At 43.6% G+C, this 11919-nt stretch overlaps 1 protein-coding gene across 1 annotated transcript; it reads right to left on the bottom strand.

Annotated features, from left to right (window-relative positions):
- On the bottom strand, positions 1-411 carry LOC141126450 (histone H3). Its single transcript, XM_073612391.1, has one exon. The coding sequence runs from the start codon at positions 409-411 to the stop codon at positions 1-3; it is 411 nt and encodes a 136-aa protein (XP_073468492.1).
- Positions 412-11919: the final 11508 nt, after the last annotated feature.

Below are 11919 nucleotides of genomic sequence, written 5' to 3'. Positions count from 1 at the left end.
CTATGCCCTCTCCCCGCGGATGCGGCGTGCCAGCTGGATGTCTTTGGGCATGATGGTGACCCTCTTGGCGTGGATGGCGCAGAGGTTGGTGTCCTCGAAGAGTCCGACGAGGTAAGCCTCAGAGGCCTCCTGCAGAGCCATGACGGCGGAGCTCTGGAAGCGCAGGTCGGTCTTGAAGTCCTGGGCGATCTCTCGGACGAGGCGCTGGAAGGGCAGCTTGCGGATGAGCAGCTCGGTGGATTTCTGGTAGCGGCGGATCTCTCGGAGAGCCACGGTGCCGGGCCTGTAGCGGTGAGGCTTCTTGACTCCGCCGGTAGCCGGGGCGCTCTTGCGGGCGGCTTTGGTGGCCAGCTGCTTGCGGGGAGCTTTGCCTCCGGTGGACTTACGGGCTGTCTGCTTGGTTCTCGCCATGACTGCTCAGTGCTTCGCTGATACAAGGAACGTGAGCTTATGCCGCTCTGCAGCGCTATTTATACACATCTCCAGCCCTCTGATTGGACAATGAGAGCACACTCCTCCTCCTCATTGAAAAGCGCCTTTTTTTTTTTTTTTTCAAATTGCCCGCCTAGATCTGCACGTTCTATTTTTGCAATAAATCGCTATTTTGTTTTCCCAAATCCAAAGTAAAATCTCCGCACATCACACAATACTCGGAGATCTCTGAACTCCTTCAATGTGGATTATTAATTAGAATAGAAAGTGTGAGCGGGGATTCCACACTGAGCAGCTGTTGTCTGTTCTGCCAAATACACAGCACAGGGATCAGGGGGATCCGTCCATGCTCACTTCTTATAGGTCACCGATCACGGTATACATCTGACTTATAAAGAACACTTTTCATGTCCCCTGTAATGGGGATCAGGGGGATTGTGGGGGGCTGAGGCTCTCTGCTCTCCGGACTCCATCACATCTATCGTTCCACTCTGCCACCTAGAGGTCATTCCGGGAACATCTCCGCCTTCACTGTCTTCTGTGGACAGCTCCACTATAGAGCCCATAGGATGTCTGTCACTGAAATCCTCTCTATGTTATGATGACTAAATGACACAATAAAGGTGGATGGATGAGTACCCTGAGGTGTCCCTCGTGAGCTTTCGAGGCTGTGGCCGGGAGGGAACGTTGTTTCTCACCTGGAAGACTTTTGGGTGAGAGTGCACACCTTAATGTACTCGGTAACAATGGTTAACATTCCCTAAAAAAAAAGTTCAAATAGGTCTCCTAATTTACAAACCGGTTGACAGCAACCCTAAACATACACAGAATCCTAAATGTTATGTTTTTGGGCAGCTAAAATATCTATAGGTACTGCTTAGAAGACACCTAGGTCGATCTAGAGCAGTGGTTCTCAACCTTGCTAGTGCTGTGAGCCCTTGATACAATTTCCCAAGTTGTGGGGACCCCAACAGTAAAATTATTTTTGTAGCGTGGGTGGTCAGCACCCAAGGCAAGACAAGTAATTTGCGCCCCTAATGGACATTCAGCGCTCCCTGAGTTCCTTCCATTCGTACAGTATTGAAACCCCTTATGGTACATTTTAGGACGTGCCACTCTTTCTCTTTGTTTCCCTTTCTTTCTCCATCCTAATTTCTTATTTTTTTTCCCCATTCCTCTCTCTAGCCGTCTTTTCTCTTTGTCTTTCTCTCCCTTTTTCTTTGTTCCTCCCCCTCTTTTCCTCTCCCTTCCATGTATTCTCTATTTTTATTCCTTCTCTTACTCCTTGGTGAGGAGTGGGGGGAATGGGATAAGTGGCAGTGCTGGTGGGGAGTTCTGATCAGCCAACTTAGGTGCTCTTGATCAAGGTCATCTGCTGATCTGAGAACTGTAGTGGGCACTTTTAATGGCAACCATAATCACAGGTTACTCACTGTGTCTCTGACTTTGTGGTGTCTCGTAACAGTGGCACCTATGTCGAAATCAGGAGATAGGGTCTCCTCCAGCCCCTCCTACTTCACATTCCTCACCAGTCAGCTGACCTCTAGCCTCTAGTCTCTGTCCCCCAGCCATGCCGTGAACTGAATGGGCGGCTGCGAATAGGCTAAGTGGGCGGCCACGGGCTCCAGGGACAGCCCAGCTGGGTAGCCGCAAAAAGGCTGGGAGAGCAGTGCGGGCTTCAGGAACAGCCCAGGATTCGGTGACCCCCTGGCAAATTATCATTCGACCCCTGAGGGGGTCCTGACCCCCAGGTTGAGAACCACTGATCTAGTAGAAGGGATACAAGGTGATCAGAGAGCCGTCATTCTGCACTGGGAGGATTGTGGAGAAATGATACAATGTATTACAAGGAATCTGTTCCGCGACTCTAGGAGATACTTTACTGCTGAGAGATAATTGGAGATTAGAGATGTTGCAATACATTGGTGTAGTGTATGGCCTAAAGGAACACACACCGGAGCATCATTGTGGGGACTTTATCCCCTTCCCGCCGACCGTACGCAGATATGCGTACTTGGCTTTCCGGGGTTATACGGGATGATGACTGCAACTGCAGGCATCATCCCGGTACCGTTGTTTCGAGCGGGCGATCGGCTATCTGTATATAACAACGATGCAGCAAAAAGCCGCTCGGCTGTTATACCGGCTGAGCGGGAGGGGACGTCCCCCCTCCCGCTGCCTCCCACCGCTCTTACCGGGCCTCCCGTGCGATCGGGAGGCCCAGTGTCCAATCGGGTGCCTCCGGCGGCTGTGGGCGGGCTGGAGCGAAGCTGTCGGCGGCTTCGTTCCAGCCTTCTCAATGTAAACGCGGAAGTAACGTCTTGACGTCACTTCCCGTTTACTCGGCTGCCAATGGTGCCAAATTTTAAAAAAATATACAGTATTCAGAATCGCCATTTTCGGCGATCTATATACTTTGAAGTGTAAAGGAGGGATGGGGGGTCTTTTAGACCCCCCATCCCTCCATAAAGAGTACCTGTCACAACCTATAAAAATAAAAATAAAATAAAAATAAATAAAATACATAAAAAAAAATTTTAAAGCGCCCCCGTCCCCGCAAGCTCGCGCAGCGAAGAAAACGCATACGAAAGTTGCGCACGCATATGTAAACAGTGTTCAAATCACACATGTGAGGTATCCCCGCGATATTCAGAGCGAGAGCAATAATTCTAGTCCTAGACCTCCTCTGTAGCTCTAACCTGGTAACCGTAAAAAAAAAAAAAAAAAAAAAAAAAAATTAAAGCGTCGCCTATGGAAATTCATAGCTACCATAGTTTGTCGCCATTCCACGAGTGCGCGCAATTATAAAGCGTGACATGTTTGGTATCTATTTACTCGGCGTAACATATTCTTTCACATTATACAAAAAAATTGGGGTAACTTTACTGTTTGGATTTTTTAAAATTCATGGAAGTGTCCCTTTTCCAAAAATTTGCGTTTAAAACACCGCTGCACAAATACCGTGTGATATAAAATATTGCAACAATCTCCATTTTATTCTCTAGATTCTCTGCTAAAAAAAATATATATATATAATATTTGGGGGTTCTAAGTAATTTTCTAACAAAAAATATGGATTTTAACTTGTAAACACCAAATTTCAAAAATAGGCTTAGTCATGAAAGGGTTATATAGTAACTGGAATAGAAAAGTGCAGTGGCGGCACCCCTATTATAATGTATAACCAGGAGGAATGACTGAAAGGGGAACATTAAATACTGCAATTTTGTCATCATTTCTTTATTCAATCCATGGATTAATTCATGGATTCATGAGCCTCGCCTATCCTCTGGAATTCCCTACCCCAATCTGTCAGACTGTCTCCAAATGTATCCACTTTTAGGCAATCCCTAAAAACTTTCCTCTTCAGAGAAATCTATCCTGCCTCCATCTAACAACTGCACTATTTTCTCCATTAGCTCATCCCCCACAGCTATTACCCTTTTGTATAAGTTGACCCTCCCTCCTAGATTGTAAGCTCTAACGAGCAGGGCTCTCTGATTTCTCCTGTATTGAATTGTATTGTAATTGTACTGTCTGCCCTAATGTTGTAAAGCGCTGCGTAAACTGTCGGCGCTATATAAATCCTGTATAATAATAATAATAATTAATTAACCAAGAAATACGTTGGAAATATTAATTTCAGATTGTTTTGTTCTTTGATTGGACTTCAGAATACAGACTCCGCCCTGCTATAGAGATCAATAGGAAGTCTACTGAGCAAGTATTTTCTGGGCTGAAAACATAGAGAGATCTCGGAATACATTTCTTTGGTGTCCTCAAAAGAAGGCAGTATTACTGGATGATGAAGGAAACGCCCGCAGCTGTGATTGGTTCAGATTTAAAATTGCTGTTTTCAAAATGTGCCCGCCGGAATTATGTAGATCGTTACAGCTATATATTCATCTCTCTTATACCGCCAAATCCGACACCGAGGAGATGATCGGATGAGACATTTATCGGAGAAATATGATTAACACTGTCATGTCATTAGTCCAGAATGATTAGGAAAAGATTCTGTTTGTTACCGAACCATGAAAAAACACTTCTAGATGTTCTCAGAATCCAGGATCTCACCACTGCTACACACAGAATATGATGTTCATGTCACTGACTGATATTGTTTTGTATTTCTTTCTGGACATTTATCAGTTAAGATCGTCCTCATATCACAACCTGGATATGTCTAAAAAGAAATGTGCAATTCATGTTAGTAACCATGACACAGATAAAAATGCACAATGAATGAATAAAGTAAAGATTTCATGTCTGAAGAACCAGATCGGTTTCCCCCTCGGTAACATGCAATCTGCCACATATTTACAAGGTTCTAAGAATGTGAAATTCTCTGCAGAAAACCAACGTGCTGTGGCCCCGCCCCTTTTCCATTAGTCTCCTATCAGGTCCGCTCGGGCTTAAAACAGGGGGGAAAAAACAAGGGGTTATCTGTATATCGTTTTCCTTTTCAGAGTACTATTTTATAAATATGACATTATTATTGACAATAGTATCTGGTGATTGGGGTTTCTGTTATCAGGAGTCCAAAAATGTATATTTTCAGTATAATCTCTGAAGAATACCTAGAAAATCATTAAGAAGCAAGAATAGATTTCACATCTCTAGATGGATTTATCTTGCCATCATTTTCAAAACAGCAGAATGTTTAGGAGCATTACAAATGGAAAAACAAATCTATTCTGTGTAATGAATGGGTGTGACTCCGCCTTTTCTCAGGATGGTTTCCATCAGGTCCGCACAGTCTCTATAAAAGGAGGGCGGGCGGGCGAATTAGTCAATTTCAGTTCTTCCTAGTAACAGAGAAGAGTCGTCATGTCTGGTCGCGGTAAAGGAGGGAAGGGTCTGGGGAAAGGAGGTGCTAAGCGGCACAGGAAGGTGCTCCGGGACAACATCCAGGGCATCACCAAACCCGCCATCCGACGTTTGGCCCGCAGAGGGGGTGTCAAGCGCATCTCCGGACTCATCTATGAGGAGACCCGCGGAGTGCTCAAAGTCTTCCTGGAGAATGTCATCCGCGATGCCGTCACCTACACCGAGCACGCCAAGAGGAAGACCGTCACCGCCATGGATGTCGTCTATGCTCTCAAACGCCAGGGCCGCACTCTCTACGGATTCGGAGGCTAAACCCTCATAGACCCCCTACTACCCACTTCATCTACACAAAGGCCCTTCTCAGGGCCACCCACCTTCTCATCCAAAGGGCTGTCTATAGATTTCTTCTGTAATGATACATTTTTGCTGTGTGTGTGTGTAAGGAAGTTCCTTTTAGCTAAACATACACTATGCAATCCGATTGTATGATTTCCTTTTAGATGCAACACAACAGATCTGTCTTACAATATCGTTATCTCACTTTTATTATTTTTTCAGGTACGTTGTTCACCAATGAACACCACGTTCCTTAGTCACTAAAAACGAATTGCTGTTGCCTGTGGTTCTCATCTTTTCCACATTTCTGTCACCCGGAGTTATTATTGGGACCCCCCCCCCATGTCTGTATGAAAGGGTGGGGGTGGGTTGCAAAGGGGCGGGGCCGCAACAATGTATTCTGCAGAAAATGTCACATATTAGAATCTAAACAGGAAACCGACCTGATTTATCAGACCTGAAAAATGTGTTTTGTGAAATGATTGTACATATTTATCTGGCGGTAGAAGAATAAAAATCGGTCAGTGACATATGTCATTATGAATGCTTTCTTTTCCGTCATAAAGGAAGATAAACGTTGTGTGTGTAGTAGTGGATTCCGAGCACTTGGAATAAAATAGAACATATAGAAATGTTTTTGTATTTAGTCATTCCCGTCTAACCTCTGGCGGTAGAAAAGGGATGGATTTTTGTCTGTGATCTTCACAATTCTGGCGGGCAAAAATTGAGCTCTTTGCCCCACAACCAGCAGTGTTTTTTTTAGTCTGCGCTGTCTACTCTGCAGAACAAAAAATTCCCGGACTTTACCATTTCCAGCGTATGTATTACTGTTGGGGAATTAAATTGTGTGAAAAGAAGGGGGTCTAATACTGTGATTGTGAGATGATGGGAACAATCCATAGAATTTCGGCGGGAGATTCCTTTGGATGGTAAAACGTATATTTCCTTGTGGGGGTGTGAAGAAGGGGATGAGATCTGTGGGCTCCTTTCCAGTTGTGGGGAATGATTTGCGATCATCAGAACTACTAGAAAGGATGGAGGAGAATGAAGTCCCTGTAATGAGATCACATTACTATATCAAATATTTCACCATTTCTTATTACGGACACATTGTTCTCCCGTCCGGATCACATCTTATAGTTTCAGAGGAACCATTTTATTATCAACATGTAAAAGAAAATCCTTTTCGGTTGTCTAATTTTTACAATCAGATCCCCCGATAACAATGTATGTGTGTCTTTGTATGGAGAGGTATAATGGGGCCGAATCTTCCTACTTTACTACTGACCTGTAAGAAGTGTGAAGAATATAACGTGTTTGCTTTTAGGGTGAACTATGAATCACATTAAAAACATCGGAGACTAGGAAACAAAACAATGTATGTCGGGCTCTTTGTATGGAGAGGTGGGTGGCTCTGAAAAGAGCCGTTGTGTTGGGTAATAGAGGTGGAGGAATTGTCGGGATGATTACTTGGATTTGGCGGCCTTGTGGCTCTCGGTCTTCTTGGGCAGCAGCACGGCCTGGATGTTGGGCAGGACTCCTCCCTGGGCGATGGTGACTCCGCCCAGCAGCTTGTTGAGCTCCTCGTCGTTGCGGACAGCCAGCTGGAGGTGTCGGGGGATGATGCGGGTCTTCTTGTTGTCGCGGGCGGCGTTGCCGGCCAGCTCCAGGATCTCAGCCGTCAGATACTCGAGGACGGCGGCCAGATAGACGGGAGCTCCGGCCCCGACCCGCTCGGCATAGTTGCCCTTCCTGAGCAGGCGGTGAACACGACCGACTGGGAACTGCAGACCAGCCCGGGATGATCGGGTCTTGGCCTTAGCCCGAACCTTGCCTCCTTGTTTGCCGCGTCCTGACATTGTCACTGGTTGATCGGGATATTCACTTAAGAATGGTACTCTATAGCCACCCTCCTTCATTTATACACTCAGTGTTCTGACGTCACAAGCTGTGATTGGTAACCTTCGAATCCAGCCAATAGTGTCCTGACTTGTCTCTAAACCAATCTGTAGAGGAGGAAAGAAAGCATGACGTCCTTCCCCATCACATGACTGAATCCTCCAATAGAAGAGTGAGGAGAGGGATGAAGCTCATTTGCATAGGACGCCTATATAAGCAGCACATGAGGGCGGCTCCAGCACATTTTCCCTTCACGGAGCGGAGAAGATATCATTAACTCTTATCATGCCTGAACCAGCCAAGTCAGCCCCGGCGCCCAAGAAGGGCTCCAAGAAAGCCGTGACCAAGAGCCAGAAGAAGGACGGCAAGAAGCGGAGGAAGAGCAGGAAGGAGAGTTATGCCATCTACGTGTACAAGGTGCTCAAGCAGGTGCACCCCGACACCGGCATCTCGTCCAAGGCCATGGGCATCATGAACTCCTTCGTCAATGACATCTTCGAGCGCATCGCCGGCGAAGCTTCCCGCCTGGCTCATTACAACAAGCGCCGCACCATCACCTCCCGGGAGATCCAGACCGCCGTCCGCCTCCTCCTGCCCGGAGAGCTGGCCAAGCACGCCGTCTCCGAGGGCACCAAGGCCGTCACCAAGTACACCAGCGCCAAGTAATCCCCCCATCATCATCATCATCATTACCCCAACACAAGACACAAAGGCTCTTCTAAGAGCCACCCACCATTTCCATCAATGAGCTGTCATCACATTTTATCACAATTCTTAACCCGTTATCAATGAAGAATTAACAGGTTATCTATACAATGAGGTTTGTACAATCTGATGGCAAATTCTTCATTTGAGTATGTATTATAGTGAGAATAAATCCATCCGAATATCAGCTAGTTTATTACATTCCCTTTATTTGTGAATTCTTCACGTATTTCCATTTAGACCCATCCATTCTAGTCGGCTAGTGGGAACAAACCATCCAATCACATTGTATGTCTTCCCAGATCCCCGTACAGAAGACATGCAGTTTTATAACCACTAGGTGTCAGTGTTGCTCCTTAGAGAATACATGAGCTTTTTACCGTAATCTGAAAGTGGACTTTTCTGTATACAAGGATTACACATATATAATGTCTTGTATACATCATTTTTGACCTACACTTCCGATCTTTTCATTTTATAATATATTTCTGGTGAATATTTTATCATTTGGTAGTAAGGAAAACTGATAGAAAGGAGCCTCGGCCATCCAATATTCTGCAGAGAATTTCATTTACTTTGTAACTAGAAACCAGCAAAATGTTATCAATGTTTCTAAGAGGGGACAGATCTGATTCTTCAGACATGAAATATTTGTTTTATTCATTCATTATACAAATGTCAATGTCATGATTTCTGCCAGTCCTTTCACCTTTTTATTTATTATTCTAGTTTTACTATATGGGGGGAAATCTGTAACTGGTACATATCTGATAGAGGTCAGTTCCATGATCCTATACAGATCTAATGATGAAACGTGGAATACTTGATTTCCCATCATCATATAGAAAGGTAGAGATCTATGAGAGAAGTCATCTCACTATCATGTTCTGCATTCGGAGGACTTGAAATAGAAGAGAACATATAGAAATGTTTTACATTATTCAGTGATCTTCAGAATCCATTCTTATTCATTTCAGACATAAAGCATTGATCATATTTCTTGGATAAATGTCTCATCTGATGATCTCAGGTCTCTGTCGGATTTGGTGGTATAATAGGGGCTGATTATTTGTCTGTAACGTTCTTCACTATTCAAGCGGGAAAATTTGAAACCAGAAATTTGAAATCTGAGCCAATCAGAGCAGTGGGAGTTTAATAATCCTAATAACAAGGATCTTTAGATGAGGAGTAGGTCGGTCAGATTGGGAGGGGGATGAATAAACCTTCCTTCTATTCCCATCCTGATTCTCTATGGATTGCGGAGATCATCTCCACTTTCTGGCTGTATACATTCTTCTATTCATCGCCTTGCACTGCACACACACCCCCCAGTGTTCTACCAGAAATCACCACAAGGTGGCAGAGCTGAATAAACACTTATGCCGCACTCACACATTGTTACAATCAAAGATCTCCCACAATCTCCCGCCTTACATTGTTACTTTATCTGAAAAGACAAGTTAAAAAAATCGTGGTGTTCTTAAACCACAACACAACGGAGGAAAGAAGCAAGAAAACGAAACATTGTATCTACTCTATCAGCCCAGTCAAATCTTTGTCTATTTGTATCTATTTCAATCATCAACAGCAGATCAATGTACAAAGATAAAGCCCTAAGCTGCCTGATAGGTAAATGACACAAATAAACACAAAGTATCAGCTACATACAAATCTGATGACAATATCACCTCGGACAGCACACAGTCCTTTATAGCAAGTAGAGATAGAACATTGTCCCTAGGGCATTGGACATTTTTATCACCTTTACTAATATCTACACATTTATAGGTGAACTTACACATGATCGCCAATCCTGGAAACCATTTTATTCCCATCATTCCCCCATTGTCTGAAAGCTTTTATAATTGTATTATCATCATTAGGGGGATTAAAAACGTAAAGTGTTAGTGTTAAAAAGAGGTTCAATTGAGTAAAAAAAAAAAAAAAAAAAAAACAAGATGTGCATATTGCAATCAAAGTGAATGTTCAGCCCAAACGTTTTTTTTTTTGTTTTTTGTTTTTTGTTTTTGTTTTTTTTTGTTTTTTTAACCACTTAAGGACCAAGCCTCTTTTTGAGATTTGTTGTTTACAAGTTAAAAACATAATTTATTTTTTGTTTGCTAGAAAATTACTTAGAAAAAAATGTATAATGTTTGGGGGTTCTAACTCCCTAGAGAATAAAATGGTGGCCATTGCAATACTTTCTGTCACACTGTATTTGTGCAGCGGTCTTACAAGTGCACTTTTTAAAAATAAAAAATACACTTTTTTTAATTAAAAAATAAGAAAAAAATAAAGTAAAGTTAGCCCATTTTTTTTTTAATATTGTAAAAGATAATGTTACGGTGAGTAAATTGATACCCAACATGTCATGCTTAAATATTGTGCCCGCTCGTGGAATGGCGACAAACTTTTACCCTTAAAAATCTTCATAGGTGATGTTTAAAAAATTCTACAGGTTGCATGTTTTAAGAGGAGATACCTCACATGTGTCGTTTGAACACTGTTTTTATATGTGGGTGCTACTCATGTATGAGTTTGCTTTTGCACGCAAGCTCATCGGGACTGGGCATGTTTTATTTATTTATTTATTATTTATTTTACCTTAAAGACCCCTTGTAATAGCAAACAGCCGCTGTATAACAAGGACGGGCAGCCCGTAAGTGGTTAAAGTTTTGTATTACCAAGAGGAAAGGTTACAACCTCTGTCAGGCTTTTACTACTTCAAAACATTCCATATAGAGGTGTGGGGCTTCAGTGGTAAACTTGCAAACCACAATGTGTGCACCCCATACACTCTGCAATCTGATTTCCTCCACTAGCAATTACATAGAGCATCAGGTGCTTGGTAGCTGGTGATCCAAGACTGATTCATTTTTATGAAGGTGAGCCGATCAACCAAGTCTGTGGACAGGCACACTCTGTGATCGGTTACAAAGCCTCCAGCAGCACTGAATGTGCGTTCAGATAGAACGCTGGATGCAGGAAAGGCCAGTAGCTCAATTGCATACATTGCAAGCTCTGGCCAGTGATCCATCCTCAAGGCCCAATAACTTTTTCCCATTTTTAGGTCTTTAATCGCCAGCATGAGTTCAGAGGAATCGATGGGACTTTCAAGTTGAGTAATATCCTTTGCCCTGAGGGAAGGGAGGCCTGAATCCCTCAGAAATTCTTGTATCACCTGGAACCTATTGTCCGGTAAGTCTGGTGGTCTGTGTTGAGTTGGGAGATTGTAGAGATTGGTATAACACTTGTGAAAATGTTGCACTATTTTGTCAGTTGGCCTGTCAATTTTGCCCCCTTTGTTCTGGTTTCCTGTAATGTTCCGTGTGGCCATGGTGGTTTTTAGGGCCCTAGCCAGCAGGTGGCCAGGCTTGTCTCCCTGTTCATAGTAAATTATTTTTCCAAAAGAAAAGGAATAGTTTAGTTTTTGATTCTAAGATCTACTTGTGTTTCTTTCTGGCCTCAAGAAGGTTTGTTGCGGATTGGGTTGTCAAGGACTGTTTATGGAGGGTTTCTAGGGTGCAAATTTTCTCTGTAGAGGTGTGGGGATTCAGTGGTAAACTTGCAAACCACAATGTGTGCACCCCATACACTCTACAATCTGATTTCCTCCACTAACAATTACATAGAGCAGCTTACCACACAGACCTGATATGCTGGAAAGTCAAATAGTGCTTTGGTCTTGATAAGCTCCTTCAGCTGAGACTAGAACAG

This window comes from Aquarana catesbeiana, linkage group LG02 (assembly GCF_042186555.1).
Source record: "Aquarana catesbeiana isolate 2022-GZ linkage group LG02, ASM4218655v1, whole genome shotgun sequence".
Lineage (NCBI taxonomy): Eukaryota > Metazoa > Chordata > Amphibia > Anura > Ranidae > Aquarana > Aquarana catesbeiana.
Note: the sequence above shows the minus strand (reverse complement) of the source record. Positions and strands in the feature narration are given on the sequence as shown.